This window comes from Malaclemys terrapin, chromosome 22 (genome assembly GCF_027887155.1).
Source record: "Malaclemys terrapin pileata isolate rMalTer1 chromosome 22, rMalTer1.hap1, whole genome shotgun sequence".
NCBI classification, from domain to species: Eukaryota; Metazoa; Chordata; order Testudines; family Emydidae; genus Malaclemys; species Malaclemys terrapin.
The window spans coordinates 17608567-17626281 of NC_071526.1; the positions used below are offsets into that span (position 1 = coordinate 17608567).

Here is a 17715-nt window from a genome sequence, read left to right on the forward strand (position 1 = left end):
ATCTCCCCCCCCCGCCATAGACCCCCCCATCTCCCCCCCCCGCCATAGATCCACCCCGCCCATCTCCCCCCCCGCCATAGACCCCCCCATCTCCCCCCCCCGCCATAGATCCACCCCGCCCATCTCCCCTCCCCCTGGCCATGGACCCCCCATCTCCCCCCCCGCCATAGACCCCCCCATCGCCCCCTTCCAGGCCATAGATCCACCCCGCCCATCTCCCCTCCCCCTGGCCATGGACCCCCCATCTCCCCCCCCGCCATAGACCCCCCCATCGCCCCCTTCCAGGCCATGGATCCACCCCGCCCATCTCCCCTCCCCCTGGCCATGGACCCCCTACATCTCTCTTACCCCCCCTGGCCATGGACCCCCCATCTCCCCTACCCCCCGGACCCACCCCCCCATCGCCCCCTTCCAGGCCATGGACCCCCCCATCTCTCCTACCCCCCAGACCCACCCCCTCATCCAGGCCATGGACCCCCCCATCTCTCCTACCCCCCCCATCCAGGCCATGGACCCCCCCATCTCTCCTACCCCCCCTGACCATGGACCCCCCATCTCCCCTACCCCGGCCATAGACCCCCCCATCTCCCCTACCCCCCGGACCCACCCCCCATTCCCCTCTTCCAGGCCATGGATCCATCCCCCCCCATCTCCCCTATCCCGGGCCATGGACCCCCCCCATCTCTCTTACCCCCCCCATCTCCCCTATTCCCCTGACATGAGCCATGGAACCACCCCCTTATTTCTTGCAAACAACAGACCATAAACGTAATCCAGCTGAAAGTTACTTTCAAATTGCTACATTTATAAATAGGAGTATCACTAAAGGGAAGTAAGAAAAGTGGTAGATAGCATTTAGGGCCTGAAGTTTACATTGCTCAGGCCAACAGATTTATTCTAAGGCAGAAAAACCTATGCACTTGGGCAGGGCCGGTGCAAGGAAGTTTCACGCCCTAGGTGAAACTTCCACCTTGCGCTCCCCGTCCCCAGCCCTGCGGCAGCTCCCCGCCCACGCTCCCCCGTGGTAGCTTCCCCCCACCCCTGCCCTGAGGCGCCTGGGAGGCGGGAGAAGTGGAGCAGCGACGGCATGCTCAGGGAGGGGGCGTAGCAGAGGTGAGCTGGGGTGGGGAGCCCTGCGGCAGCTCCCCCTCCCTGCCCTGAGGCACCCCCACGGCAGCTCCCCACCCCCCCAGGCCCGGGGAGTCGTGCGGCAGCTCCCCACCCCAGCTCACCTCTGCTCCACCTCCTCGCTAGCACGCCGCCCCCGCTCTAATTCTCCTCCCCTCCCAGGTTTGCGGCGCCAAACAGCTGATTGGCGCTGCAAGCCTGGGAGGTGGGAGAAGTGGAGCGGTGACCGCGCGCTCGGGGAGGGGGCATAGGAATGCTGTAAAAGCAAATTGGGGGCACCTCTTTTTGGCGCCCCCAAATCTTGGCACCCTAGGCAACCGCCTAGTTTGCCTTAATGGTAGCACCGGCCCTGCACTTGGGAAAATATTTCTGAAGAATTGGAGTTCCCTGTTTTGTGATGGGGGCAGAAACAAACAGTGAAGTATGGTACTGTACCTTACTGAAAAGGGAAAAAAATATACATTAAGTACATAGAAACACAAATAAGACACTTTTTTGATAGTAGGTCATTTCTAGACCTCTCATTTTTATGAGTGCAGCAAAAAAGAGGTTGCTACTGTTTAATGGTGGACAGACAGCTAACTACATGAATTGAAGCAAACAAAATCTTCTTTGGCCTCAACTGGCAAAGAGAAGGGACTGTTCCTTCCAGGAGTGCTTAAGAATTGCGCACAAGCTAGTATATATTACACTAAGCTTCACATTTCCCATTATAAATGGTATCTAAAGTATCCAGACTTCCCACAGCAAAGGTTAAGGGCAGAACATGAATGCTCACTTCCCATTTCCTTTAATTACTCAAGATTCTAAATCTCAGGCCTGGAACAATCTAGAGCTTTCACAGGAAATGAAGGAGGCAAATATTGAAAGGTCACATTTAAAATCAGAGAAGTTTTGGTAGAATGTGTATCAATGCCACCCAGACTGATTCTGGGGTCTGAGGCTGGCCTGTGTAATCAGTCATGACACAAACAGACAGGATTTGTAACAGCTCCATGTGGTAGGAGACTAGCAGCAGGTTTCTGTCTGGGTCAAATTGTAAGTGACTAAATAAACAGCTTCTTGTTCTGCCTGTGCCTCTGGGAAGCAGAGTATCATAATTCATCCATCATAGCGAGTAAATCATCTCCCTTGCTTGTGCTCTGTCTGGGCTGATCTGTCACCTCAAACTCTCCCATGATTCGAGCCAGCTCCTCATTCTGCTGTTGGTCCTGTTGAAAATGAAAACAAAACCCCGACATCTAAATCCTTAATTTCACAATTATTGTCAGTGTAACTCTGTTCAGAGAGTTCATCTCAAGATTTAAGGTGCAAAATTTGACTACATTTAGAACTGTCATCATAACCTTAGAAAAGCCCTCAGTGTTCTGAATTTTATGTATTTTAACATAAAAAGTATGTTTAAGAAAAGATACTTTTCAGTTACTGAGAAATTAACTAAACCCCGATGAACCACCAGTTTTTTAAACACTACAAATAAAAACAAGTGTTAGCTCCCTCCTCCCCCCATTCGTTAATTATAACACTGGCCATTGCTTTTCCCTTAAAATAGCTAATGATGGAGCCTGCCCTTGCAGTTTTACCCCGTGCAGACCACAGGACTGGAATCAGAATACAAAACTCAGGTGACATACTTAAGCATGTGAGGATCTGTAGCTATAGGGCAATAGGAGCAGGCAAATGGTCCATCGGGTCTGCCTTCTCTAGTCTATATATTTGTAAAACTTGGTGCTTTGGCAGGTGAGTAAAGGAGATACAGTTGCAAATATCTGCTATATTTCTAATTCTATTACTTTGTAATTGCTAAATCTGCACATAATTTCTGTTACTTATTTGTGATCTTAACTGGGTTTTGTCAAAATACATTAATATTTTCAAAATTTATCAAATTCATCTTTAGGGTAAAATTATTTTCTCAGAAACAAAGAGATGATAAAGATCAACGATCTGAAATACACCATACATACCTGTAAAATGACATGCATCTGATGAAGTGAGTATTCACCCACGAAAGCTTATGCTCCAAAACATCTGTTAGTCTATAACGTGCCACAGGATTCTTTGTTGCTTTTTACAAATCCAGACTAACATGGCTACCCCTCTGATACTTGACTCTATACATACCTGGGTTGCTTGGATGTTGATAACTTTGTAAGACAACTCTTCAGGCCTGGTCAATGCTGCATGTCTGATTGAAAGCATAAAAAAAGTTTACTTAATCTCATGTATGATAGATAGGGGAATGAAGGGGAAAACATCTGGTTGGTTATTAATTTACTGAGCATCCTTCTTCATATAGCAACCCTGGCACATCCATGAGATGCTAATACAGAAAATGGAATGGCAGCCTTCCCCTGCTCCCCACAGCCAGAAAATAAATCCTTTATCAAAGAGACTAGGATGATTAGATCTGAGAGACCAGATTACCTTAATTGTCATTAAGGCTATAATAAAGCACTTATCTTGTGAAATGTTTATTTGCTTAAAAGGAGCTGGAGGGAGATTGGTAATGGGAGAGTACTTCAGTTCAGGCACAGGTTCAAATCTATCAGGTCACTAGTGACCAAAAGTCATTACCATCCAATGGGGAATTAAAAGCCTCAGTCACTTTATAGTGGAGAAGACTCCATGTTACAACTCCCGCCCCCCAACCTGTGCTAACTGGATTTCTGGTTGGTAATTTCAGAGGCCAAGGTGTGAACACACCAGAGAGACTGAGCCCCTCTCTTGTCCCTGGAGAGGATCCATCCAGGTCAGGACTGAGCCATAATAGAACGCTTGCCCTGTGCTGTACCTTCGCTTTAGAGAAAGGGCTTCAGTCTCCAGGACTGTCAATGCTGTGCCTCTCCCCAGTCCCAAAACCACACACACAAAATTGCATTGGAATTAAGCATACTCTTCTTCCTCATCTGTTGTGAACAGGTTTAATCGGAATCCCGGCTCACTGCCATTGGGTTTCTTGATCTCCAGGCCTCCCATTAGTCTAGCCAAAAAGTTCAGTTCTTCTTTAGCAAGAGGGTTAGGGGCTGCATTCTCCTGCAGAAAATAATAATGGATTCGTTGGATGGACAAACAGAAAAAGAAGGACTATACTCGTTTTGCTGGTTCCTGGTATTGTGAAGGACAACATTTTTCAGTGTTATTATTATTTAATATTTTATATTATAGAAGCAATATGGTGGCTGACTGATGTTTAGCGCATATGGACTCAAACTGAGGTTACACATACAGGACAAAATAATTTCCTGGCTAAATCGAACAGCTGAAAAATCTGTAAAATGAACTTCCAATTGTTTCAGTAGGTCAAACAACTGATTAGGGAAAACAACAACAAAGATTTTAGCATGCATAAAGATCAGGACAGAGAACAATACAGAAAAAATTATATAACCATGATATAAACCACTGGTAGCCTCCTCTAATATGCTCTGGTCACCCCATGGCAACAAGGACGGTAAAAAATTGGAGGGAGTTCAGAGAAGGCTAACACCACAGAGGCCTGGAAAAACTATCCTATACACAGAGCCTGAAGAGACTGGGATTGTTTACCTGAGAAAGGAAGATGAATAGGAGGGGTCGTGATAAAAGTATATAAAATAATGAATGGTCTAGAAAAGGAAGGTTGGGAGCTTCTGTTCTTAATGTCTCAAAAAAGAACAAGGGGAGATTGAATGAAACTAAAAAAGGTGGCAAATCCAAAACTGATAAAAGGACATACTTCTTCACATAATGCGTATTTAGACCAAAATACTTTTTGCCACAGAATGTCACTGACATCAATAACTTAGTAAAGCATGAAGGGGATAGAAGGACAGCCGACCTTTGTGTGGGATGCCAAAGTCTTGGATGCTCCTGACATATGCGTCTCTACTGGCCGACTAACACTGTACCTATAGGGAAAAATAAAAGAGTTACTGCATGCAGGGAAAAAACAGTCAGTTCCTGTGCACAGGGGAGGAGCCAGAGAGACATCTCTGTCTGCAGAGGATCCAAATATGTGTTCTGGATGATAAAGTTATATCCATACATTCTTTTCTGGAGACAGTGAATAATTGGAATGAGCAGTTCTAATTCAGTTTTTTAACAGACTGACTGTGTTAAAGTGCTTGAGTGAAGAAAAGTACAAATGGGCAAAGAGTACTCCTAACTCTTCTTTCCTGAATGGCAAAATTATTCAGACGAAATCTATGTCATCAAAAGTATTCCCTGAATGCAAACTAAGTGATAATTACATGCAGCTCACAGAACGTGAAGGACTAAACCAGATCCAGTCATTCCTCAACTCTGCTGTGGACAGGAGTTGAGATTTTGCTGTTTCTTTTTGGGGCTATTTATATATATCCATACATAGCTACTGCTAGTTGTGTTGTTCTCCTCCCAAGATGACATCACTAAACTAAAGGTATCAAGTTGATAAAGAGCTGCAGATGTGGCATAAACAAGCCAATGAGATACAAAGACTGAAGACATATTTTCCTCAACAAAACAAGAGCCATTTATCTTCAAGGCTGACCTTCAGCAGGTTTTATTAAGAATTGTATATGTAGTTTCTATGTAGGACAGTTTACTTACATGTTTGTCCCCAGTTTAAGCACTCTGTCTCCATAAAGATCAAATGAACCTTCCCTTTGTGGACTGATATAATTTCCACCATTGGTGAATTCAACCCTTTTAACTTCATCTCCATTGCAATTAAACATCCTTAAAGGAATAAAAATAAATCATTGTTATCTCAAGATATTTAGTGATGCTCTTTAGTGCTGACTTGCTTTGCTCTTCATACTGGAGGAGGGGGAATCAAGCTCTCTTTTGTCAAATGTTTGATACTACTATAAAAACGACTAAATTGATAAAGGGCAGCGATGTAATTTTAAAAGAATAAATAAGGGGCACTTTGCTGGAACAGGAGATTACAGAGGGAATACTCAGCCTTTAATTGTCAGATCACTTGTTCCAAATCCTGAGCTATATAAGTAATTAATGCCCAACAGATATTCAATGATCTAAGCAAAATGAATGATAGTTTTGGTGCACTTCCTGCTGGACAAGTATTCTCATTACAGTTGGTACCAACTGCTCCTTTGTGGGCAGCTGTGCACACTGGGGGAGCTGCATACATAATAAATAATGGTCTAGAAATCACCTGATGAGTCCCGGAACTTCTGTTCCCCATGGAACAGGACCTGATATAGGCAGCACAAAGCGACCATTCGAGTTTTGTACTTTATCCTTTAGAAAGATGGAGACCTGCAAAGAAACACCCCACCCACAAAAATACCAGTCAAACGACTCCGAATGTAAATCACTTGGAGCCTGATCCTGCAGACTTCCTGCATGGTAATTCCTGCCAAAATCAAATGAAGGCTGATATTTGAAAGGACTGTGGGATTGGGCCCACAGTAGTCATATTCTAGTCATCGCCCACAGACTGGAACTATTAATCTAACTTTAACTGATCATACTCAAATGAATAAAACTGAACCCTTTATTTTATTTAGGAATGTCAAATCCTTCTGTCAATCCCCAGTTTTTCATTGTTTCTTAGTCAAGCCTTTAATTAAAAAGAAAAATGTTTGTCAGTTGAGTTTGTACATAAACAGATCTCTTTGGGTTTGTGAAATCTCCCAGTAATGAAACACCCAAGTCCAGAAAACAATCTGTATATTAGTATTTAAAGAACTGCAGCTGAGTATGGGCAGTTGCTTTTCATACCATTCTAGTGAATGGGATGTTCATTTAGTAAAAACTATTGGGCACACTTGTTATTTATATTGTGCTCAGTTTTTAGAGTTACGGAGAGATCAAGCACATCGATGTAAATTACAAGCCCAAGCAGCAAAAACACACCTGTTTCAAACTAATGTAATTATAACAAAATACCTACATTTTATTGCCACAAAATCAAACTCACTGTTTTTCTTATGGGCTAATGAAATGGGACACTTACCCTGATGTGCATGTCCTGAAAGAAAATGAGGAGTGTTTGCCTGATCAGCTGAAATTCACCAGCAGAGAGACAACTGTACATCTAGAGAACAGAAAAGAAATGATAACTTTACTGTTTCTAAGCTGTTCTGTGAATGACCTGTCCCATCTAGTCAAATGTGGCCACAAAAATGTCAAAACTGTGTTGCAAATAAAAATCAATAAAGGGCAGTGTGGTATGCAGTCATTGTTAACAAACCAATTCCAAATTAATTTCCTACTGAAGTCAATGGAAAGACTTACACTTCAATGGGAACTGGACTGGACCCTAAATAAATAAATAGCTTAAAGTGAGCAATATGAAAACAACACTGGAATTCTAAACTGCTCAGTCTCAAAAAGTGTTTTTAAAACACTTCAGAGCCTTCCTTCACCATTATTTATTGTTAGACGATATCAGTCACTAAATTCCCTTCCAAAGAAATACAATTTAGGGTTAAAAAAAGTCTTTCGCTGGGATAGTTATATTTGTGGTTCCAAAAAGATTAGGAAAAGTTAGTAACTGAAAACCAAATCTATTTCCCTCAGGTTCAAGAGGGGAGCAGAATGATTTGAGTTGTTCCCTAAGGGTGAAAAAAAAGTTCCACACTCAACGAGCCACTCATTAACGTGGTATTTAGCATCTTTAAAATTATCTGAAAAAAAGTGAAAAAACAAACAGCGGTGAGGTCCATGGTTCATCCAATAATTGGGCTCTTACATCGATCAGCTGCCGAAATGTTTCGTCCACTTGGTTAAGAATATTAGGGGAGTCTCGTATAAAATCCTTGATAGCATCCAGATGATTGAAAGTGACTAGCAGTATGTCTTTGGGTCGAGGACAGAGCAGAACTTGGTATTTGAAAGCCATAGTCATAAGATCATAGAGCTGTAAAATAATGCAGGGAAATCTAGTTAGATCAAAAAACCTAAGTCAGTCATCATCTGGTACAAATCCCACTGTCAAGTCAAGTTTAATCTGGAAAGTGATTTTGAAAACTCATCCCAATACCTGTATGGTAAGAGCTCTGATCTTTTATTCCTTTGGTAGATTTTATACATACCTGTTACATGCAGAATTTATTTTTTAGTATCTAAACCCATAGGGTAAAGTGTTCACAGGGGCTTCCCTCAACCTCCTGAGTTATAGCCACTGTTATTTGCATGTAGAAATACTCTTTACAAGCACACATTCAGGTATTTGCACATACAAAATTGAGGGTATGAATCTGGAGGTATAATTATAATAATATAATAATTATACACAGTTATAATTAAGACACATCTAATGAATACCCCAAATCAAACACTTTCACATTATCAAAGCAGAAACAGAGAGTTTGGAATTTGTTATTGTTTTGAGTTATCTTAATGTGTCTGATACTAAATGTATATTTTCTAATACCTTTCCTGGGAGGAAACTAGGAGGAACTTTTGCAAGGAGGTTTTCTGTCACAAAATGCTTGATCAATTAGAATGATATACAAAAATTCTACTGCAATCAACACCCAGTGAGAAGCAGCATCAAAGAAAGCAACAAATGGCTTCTAATATCTAGAATAATTTATGAGGGGAAGACATTCTTTTTACCTTATCCATGCTCGCCTGGTTCAGCCTCATGATTGAAGCATGAGCCAGCCGGTCATACACTGTTCTCAGGGCCTTCTTGGAATAGAGTTCCTGTGGTTTAAACAGCTCTTCCATAAACTTTTTATTGAACATGGTTGTGATGATATCATTCATAACTGTAAAGACAAAAGAACCCATTCTGTTGATTTTCTATACTGACAGACTTCAGAAATAGCTAATGCTCTATTTTGTTCCACATGGAGGACACAGACAGTTGGGTGTGCGAGGATTCATATGAATTGTTACCTATGCAAACCACATACAGAGCCACAAGAGAAAAAAATACTGGTATACTATACCAGCAAAGCACTTCTAGAGTGGACGCAGCTAAACCAGCCAAGCTGTCCTTTGCTATGGAGAAACAAACTATACTGGTAAAAGTGAAGTTCTGCCAGTATAAATGTATCTACACTAGGAGCTTTTGTTGGCACAGCTCTGTGAGTCAGGGATCACACCTCTTCACCCCTGCGAATGACAGAGCTGGGCTGGCAGAAGTCTGCAGTGTAGACCTAGCCATAGGCAACAAACACTTTTTTTCTGATGGGAATAAGACTCTTTTTGGTGCATTGTTTTTTAAGTCATGTCTATCACTTTTATTATTTTTTTATTTAAATTAGAAATGTCTGGTTCTGTGAACAGGCTGATACTGCATCTAATGCCTATTTAGCTGTTATTCTGCTCCACAGGGAAAGCTTTGTAGTTCTAAATTATATTAGACTTCCACATTACCATCTTAAAATAAATTATAGTCAACTGAATCTTTTTTCCCTTTAGAAATGTAAGAAATCAATTTCTTTTCCTCTTTTGAACAGAAGTCTTTCAAATGATTCAAGGTTCATTGTCTGAAGTTTTTGTGTTGCACAGATTTGGACTTTTGGTGGTAAGGAAAGCATTTCAAACACGGCACCACTGGAAGATAATACTGAGCTCTTCCACTGTGATTTTCATATGAGAATCTCAAAGCACTTCAAAACATTTATTAAGCTTCACAACAACCTTATGAATAGTACCTTTTTATATATGTATATTGAGGCACAGAGCTGTTAAGTGACTTACTTAAGAGGTGCAGTGACAGAGCAAAGAACAGAACCATGGAGTCCTGCCTCGCAGAGCTTTGCTCTAATCATCAGAGTACACTGCTTTTCTGAAAAGGTAGACACTAGGGACAAATTTAGCAGTGATACAAGGAGGTGCAACTCCACTGTCTTCAGTACTGAATTTGGCCCTAAACTTTGTATCACAAACACTCACTTCCCACTATGGAAATGCTGAATGAAAGCTAATATTGTAGTCCATACCAAGACTACAGAGCAAGGATTAAGCCTCTTCTAAGCAGATGACCACTACCAAAGATAGTGATGCTAGCAAATTCAAACAGGATTACAGAAAGCTCCGGGCAGAAGTCAGAGAACAAAGAGATACTTGGTGGTAGTGATTAGTTATATAAATACTGACATTATTTCTTATTGGTAGAGTTAGACATGCACGCTCACTATTGGGGGGGCAGAGGGTGGTGAGTGGGTCTACTGCAGTGCAGCAGAAGCTATGTAGCAGCTATTTTCACCTTCTCTGGCGCTAAATAATACTGGAAACTTAGTTAGATATCCAGGGCAGTTGCTAGGTACCATTCAGGTGCCGAGAAGCTGGAAACAGATCATTCAGGGTGCTGGAGCGCAAGTCATTACTGATGCAATTCCCTCTATGCTTGCTTGGAGGTAATATTTACAAAGATGCAAAACAGTATTTCCCCTTGTGGGCATCTTAAGACATTTCATAGGATCCCAATCTATTCTCAGCTTCTAAGAATCAGTGACCCAAATAAAAGTAACTACGATTAAAAGATTTTTCTTTCCCCCACTGCCTACCTTTGGAATGTACTGTCCATAAAACATTTTATTTGTCAATCCTAGCCAGAATCTTAATCCAACATCCCTTTGGAAATGAAGAAAATCCAATCCAATGTCAATAAGTATCAGTCATTACATATTTTATTTTGCAGCTGGTCAGACATGAAAAAAATCAGACCTTCTGCCCCATGGCAACACTAACATGAATATTTTATAGCTGTTTGCACACATTGCACATTTTGTGTGCCCATCAAGATCCATTAAGGTTACCAAGGCCATTCAAACTGGTAGCAGAACAATCCTATTTAGAGTTGCAACAATACTCAGTCTCTCTATAAGTGTTTTACAATGGAATGAAATGGGATGACTTGTATTAACCACACATCAATCCTTACATAAATTAATTCCTGCAATTAAAACCATTCACATTTCTTAAAATAGAGCTATGAAAGAAACAAATATTCAATGTAAAAAGGGCACAGCCAACCCCAGTATCATTCAAAAACCAAACACACTTCTGATAGTGAAATGTGGTATTAATTTCTTTATAGGAACTAAAGACCATAGTCTTGGATCAAGCAAAGGGATCCCAGAGTGTAGGTTCTCCCAAGGAGAACATGTTAGCCATTCGAGTTTAGGAAAAAACAAACAAACCAGAGGTGTGTCAGCCCAGGGATAAGGACACTCTAAGCAGTGCAGCACAAAGGCAACTAGGCACAGAGGGAGCTGAGCAAGCAGGACCAGGAAAGGGATCCAAGTGCAGACAGGAGACATCCCCACAAAGAGAGAATGCAATGGACGAGAGAGAAGAGGGAGGATTCATAGAGGTTTTTCCATAATCATGTCACATCATTTGTGACCCATACATCTCAGTTTCTAATGCAGTTTAACGAGAGATGGCTCACATGCATGACAGGAAGCAGATAACTTTCTGTCTTGATAAAGCTCATGCTTCCTAGATTACATTCAAGTCAGCCAAAGGAATAATCCAAGACCAAAACACGTACACATTTTTACCTGCAACAAGTTTCCATTTAAAACAAAATCCAGGTACACAACTGCTGACAACCAAGGTTATAACTGACTCCAGCTGTGAACAACAGACACATACACGTTCACATCACAGTCTGCCAACTACTAATGACTGCTTCAGACACCAGTCACTGGTGACATTTTACACAGTTGCAGCAGCTCCTTTAGCTACTCATTGTGTAAACATGAACAATTGTATATTAGTGATAAATAACTGAAGTCAATGAAATAGATGAGGATGGGTGAATCCTGAATCATCATATCATCAACCTTGTGATTTTGGACTGTTGACTGGTCAGGGATCATTCCTTTTAATAGTAGCATCCAGCAATGGATACAGTATGTTTTTACTGTATAATCCTTGCACAATGAAAGTATTAAAGCTTTACTGATTGATCTATGTGGAATCCACACTTGTGCCTTGACCATATAAATATGAAAAGCAGGTGGTTTTATCCTCCGCATCCCACTTTTGAATGTGTTACAACAGAGCCCTACAGAGCCTTTTGATGTGTTAGTACATTTTAAATGCTGCAAGAACATGTAACTGCACAAAACACATTGTGGAGCCACAGAAAAAAACGGAAGCAAACTCCAGCATATTCACATATCAATATCACTTGAACACTTAGGTATAGGGCTGTCAATTAATCGCAGTTAACTCACACGATTAACTAAAAATAAAATAAAATTGTGATTGAAAAAATTAATCGTAATTAATCGCACCTATAACATGAAATGTATTAAATATTTTCAATACTGATTTCAATGACAACACAGAATACAAAATGCACAGTGCTCACTTTATATTATTATTTTTGATTACAAATATATGCACTGTAAAAATGATAAACAAAATAAATAGTATTTTTCAATTCACCTCATACAAGTACTAAAGCAATCTCTTTATTATGAAAGTGTAACTTACAAATGCAGATTTTTTTTGGTTACATAACTGCACTCAAAAACAAAACAGTGTAAAACCTTAGAGCCTACAAGTCCACTCAGTCCTACTTCTTACTCTGCCAATCGCTAAGACAAACAAGTTTGTTTACATTGACGAGAGATACTGCTGCCTGCTTCTTATTTACGTCACCTGAAAGTGAGAACAGGCGTTTGCATGGCACTTTTGTAGCTGGCATCAGGATCGCCGCCAGCTTTTCTGCCACCCTGACATGCCGCCCCCCACAGAGGCGGCGGAAGGTCCCACTGCCGAAATACCGCTGCGGTTGCTGCCCCCCAAATTGTAGTGCCCTAGGTGACCGCCTAGGTCGCCTAATGGGTTGCGCCGGCCCTGGCTGGCGTTGCAACATATTTTCATGCCAGATATGCTAAACATTTGAATGCCCCTTCATGCTTCGGCCACCATTCCAGAGGACATGCTTCCATGCTGATGATGGGTTCTGCTTGATAACAATCCAAAGCAGTGCGGACTGCTGCATGTTCATTTTCATCATCTGAGTCAGATGCCACCAGCAGAAGGTTGATTTTTCTTTTTGGTGGTTTGGGTTCTGTGGTTTTGTAAACAAGTAAAGAAGCAGGCAGCATCATCTCCTGCAAATTGTAACCAATGTTGTTTGTCTGAGTGATTGACTGACCAAGAAGTAGGACTGAGTGGACTTGTAGGCTCTAAAGTTTTACATTGTTTTATTTTTGAATGCAGTTTTTTTTTACTTATTTCTACATTTGTAAGTTCAACTATTGTGATAAAGAGATTGCACTACTGTACTTGTATGAGGTGAATTGAAAAAGAATGTTTTTGTTTTTTACAGTGCAAATACTTGTAATTAAAAATAAATATAAAGTGAGCGTTGTACACTTTGTATTCTCTGTTGTAATTGAAATGAATATATTTGAAAATGTAGTAAACATCCAAAAATATTTAAAATAAATGGTATTCTATTGTTGTTTAACAGCGTGATTAATTGCGATTTTTTAAATCACGTGATTAATCACGATTAATTTTTTTAATCGCTTGACAGTCCTACATAATGAAGCACCTTAGCTAAATGTACAGAGAAAGCTGAAGGCTTTATTCTGAAAACTGCGAATCATAACTATTAAAAGGAAGCTGCTTAAAGAGGTGTTGGGCCCTGGAAACTGGAGACTAATTAAGATCAGGAAAGGTAGGGGATTAGGGAATTGGGAATATCCTGACAGAAATACAGCTATGCAGCATACATGATTACTGCCTGCATTTTACACATGAACAATGCTCACAGAACTCATGCAGTCATATGCTTGTATTTCTGTAAGGTTAATCAACAAAGACATTCAGATTTGGCTAGAAAGTTCTCTGGTGAAGATACCATCTATTGATATGCACTGCCCTGATTATAATTAATTTTCAGAGGGCTGCATGATTATAAGATATTTATTGTTAAAGGGTCTTTGATTTATTTGTGTTTAGATCTAAAATTATTAATGTATTTTTTAAATAGAAAGTCTTGGTTGAAGAATCACCTGTTTGTGTTCTTGACAATTGCTATAACTACAACACTGCAGCAACAGGGTTTGGAGTGTATATGTGCATATGGGTTTAGAGTGCATATGTGGATATGGTTGTGTTGATCTACTGCATGCAGCTAAAAGGTTACTGTACCTCGTTTCCTGTCCACATCTGTCCATTCATCTACACGAAGCATACAAAACAAAAACATTGGTTCAAGTAGTAAGAACAATACTTGCAAGGAGATTAAAAGAAAGAAATTGGAAAAATCTAGCTAATGGACTTTATTTTCATGTCAGCATTCAATGCTTAACAAGAAAAGGCTGCCTGCCATTTTTACCTTTCATTCACATTAAAAACCAAACACCAATGGGGAAATCCTGGCCCTTTTGAGGTCATTGGCAAAAATCCCACTGACTTCACTGAGGCTAGAATTTTATCCCAAGCATTTAAATGCTCAGCACTTTTGACACCAAGCTGGGAAAGGAAAGAGCTAATGTGACTGGTTGTTTTCAGTACAACAGTTCTAACCAATGATACCACAACATAGCTGTAACCACATCTCAACCAAAATAAAGCCTGACTCTTCTGCAGTGCAAAATGCCGCTACAGTAGTGCAGGTCCTACGTTCTCATCGAGATGTGTCGGAACTTGTTTTTTTGGGTCACTAATTCACACCTCATGTGTCATTATGTTTACCGGCTTGTTTACACTTACAGTACTGCAGCTGCGCCGGTGGAGCTGCGCTGCTGTAGCTCTAGTGAAAACGCTACTTACGCCAAGAGGAGAGCTTCTCCTGATAGCACAGGTACTCCACCTCCCTGAGACTGTCAATGGGAAAAGTCCTCCTGTCGACGTAGTGCTGTCTACACCGGGGGTTAGCTTAGTAGAACGACGACTCTCAAAGATGTGGAAAATCCACACCCCTCAGTCACGTAGTTATACTGACGTAAGTTGGTAGTGTAGGCCAAGCCTAAGTTTTGTACCTCCAGCCACCTGAACAGTACACAGCGATCTTTGCAATAAGATAGCCCTATCATTATTTTAGCCATTATAATATGAATTGTTAAAAATAGCTTCCCGTAATATATCCTCTGCTACTGTTAAGCAGTTTTTTCAGATTGGGAGGACAGATGGAAATGCACAATGAACCTTTTCCCTGATTTCTTATTGTTATGAAATTTTAAAGTTCCTGGGATTGCCTTCCCTGCCCCTGCTCCATACTTTCATGGTTTGGAGAAGAACCTCTTTTTAATTATAATTTGTTTAATTCTGAAAATGTTACAATGAGAGCTGCATAATGCCACTGATTTAAGGTTGGAGCTTTTGTGTAGTAAGTACGAAATCAAAGGGGGAGGTACATTTAATAATGACATGTTACTAGGGTGGGCACAAAGTCCAGTAGTCATATATTTATGTTTCTCTTATTTTTAAAATTGTGTGTGTTTGTTTCTCAGGGACTTTTTAAATGCTTCAGGAAGCCATCTCTGGGTCCAAAAATAACACCTCATCTGCTGTTATTGTGATATTTCAGAACCAGGATAATGAAAATATTGTTGAGAAGACCAAATCTTATTTTGGTTCCATAAATGGATCCCTGAGGCATTAAGCTCTGAAATTCAAATACAGAGATATTCAAGTTTATTTGGGTTTCCATGATAACCAAATGCACAATCTTAGTTTTTACTTTCTTCTATTGTAGGCTTCTACCCATACCAGCTCTTTACTGTAATAAGTGTAGCAATCTCTAGTATGTAAAGAAGTGATGATTTTTCTGGAGATGTTGATAAGTAGGATGACTAAGGTTACGATTTAGTCACGAGTATCTTTAGTAAAAAATTCATGGCCCACGACCTGTCCATAATTTATACTATAAATACCCCCAACTAAATCGTGGGGGGCAGGGAGGTGCTGCTGAGAGGGAGCTGGGGCTGCTGCTAGGGGAGGTGTCTGGGGGTCCCACTGCTGGGGAGGGGGAGAGGGGTCATGACCAGCACCACCAGCAGCAGCAGCTGCTCCAGTTGCCTGGGGAACTGCTGCTTAGGTGGTCCCCAGGGCAGCCGCACTGACCCCACTGCTCGGGCGGTCGCCCGGGTCCAGCCACACTGGCTGCTGCTCAGGCGGTCCCTGGGGCCAGTTGCCTGGGGCTGCCTGAGCAGCTTCCAGTGCCGTTGGCCCCGGGGCCACTCCAGTGGCAGCTGGTACAGCTGGTTACAGTGCTGCCCGAGCGGGTGGCTGTGGAGCCGCTTCAGCAGCGGCAAGCAGCCCGGGAGCCAGCTGCTTGGGCAGTTCTGGGGTCAGCCCCCTGGCTGCCGCAGAAGTCAGGGAGTTCATGGGAAGTCACAGAATCCATGACCTCCGTGCCAAACATGGAGCACTAATGATAACAGCTTCATGCAGTCATTGCCAGAGAGAGACCTAGTGTAAGATAGCACAAATTTATAATGGGGAGAGTAATTAACAATTGGAACAATTTACCAAGTGTCATGGTAGATTTTCCATCACTGACCATTTTTAAATCAAGATTGGATGCTTTTCTAAAAGATCTGCTCTAGGGATTATTCTCAGGAAGTTCTATGGCCTGTGTTATACAGTCAAACTAGATGATCACAATGGTCCCTTCCGGCCTTGGAATCTATTAATCTATGACCATAATGCCCTGATTAGGAAAGGGTTGTTCTGACTACGTTGTCTTTACAGTATCCTTCTGATACCATAGTAAGTATATTAATAACTCTCCTATATAAATGTAATAGAGGGAAATATCACCCAACAAAAATGACTACATGAGACTAGCTTACTAGTAAACGGTAGATCACTTTGGATCAGGAGCGTGACTGATCATATTCCAGAGTGAAATTGCTAAAAACAGAGGACACTGCCATGAATGAGCATCTTTGAGTCCATTTTTGTGCTGCAGCAAAATTGCTTCTTGGTTGACGGAGTCAGTAGGAGAAGGATAATATTTCACCTTATTTTGTACATTCATGACTGGAGTTTTCTCTATTTGCTTCTTAGTCTTCTGGAATTTCCTCAGTTTTCTTTTTTAATTCCCACCGCCCTCTCCTCTACTTTACAGAGACCAAAGGCAGAGATGTAGATGGTACCCTCCACAGCCTGTTTGGGATGTCCCTGGATCAGTGGGAAGGAGTCATTCCCTTCCCCAAAGCAGCAAAGAATGTGTCCTCTGCACACCCAGTAAAGTCTTCCACCTGGGCACATTTTCTCCTCCCCATGATGTCATATCATTTTACTTTACAATATTCTAGTGGAACTCCTATTCTTTTGGAACATACATTTCCAATACACAGGCTGCCACCCAGGCAGCAACAATGAGGTGTTCACATCTGCCCCTCAATTAAGGGGATCTAGTCAGAACCCTGGTTTCAAACTGGAACCATTGATTTCAAGGCTTCCATAAAAGATGTAACAGTTGGAAGAAACCTATACTGTATATTGGGTAGGGGGATAGAGCATGACTGTGCCGTACAGTATGGAAACCGAGTACAGAGAGCTGGAGCTTTGATCCACATTCAACAATATCCCCCAACTCCCCCACACACTTACATTAGCCAGAATTTTTCTGTTCAAAATGTAACATCACCATTTACATCTATGAGCATAAGTATCCAACAGTGCTGTGTCCAAAACAGCTTGGCTCAGTAA

At 41.5% G+C, this 17715-nt stretch overlaps 1 protein-coding gene across 1 annotated transcript in view; it reads right to left on the minus strand.

Annotated features, from left to right (window-relative positions):
• Window positions 1-784: 784 nt before the first annotated feature.
• Window positions 785-17715, minus strand: part of OSCP1 (organic solute carrier partner 1) — an 18872-nt gene continuing 1941 nt past the window's right edge. The window contains 10 exon segments of the mRNA XM_054011787.1: window positions 785-2339; window positions 3253-3316; window positions 4025-4164; window positions 4949-5018; window positions 5701-5829; window positions 6272-6375; window positions 7076-7156; window positions 7814-7981; window positions 8683-8837; window positions 14203-14232. Of these exon segments, the coding sequence (XP_053867762.1) occupies window positions 2223-2339; window positions 3253-3316; window positions 4025-4164; window positions 4949-5018; window positions 5701-5829; window positions 6272-6375; window positions 7076-7156; window positions 7814-7981; window positions 8683-8837; window positions 14203-14232 (1058 nt within the window). The 3' untranslated portion in view covers window positions 785-2222.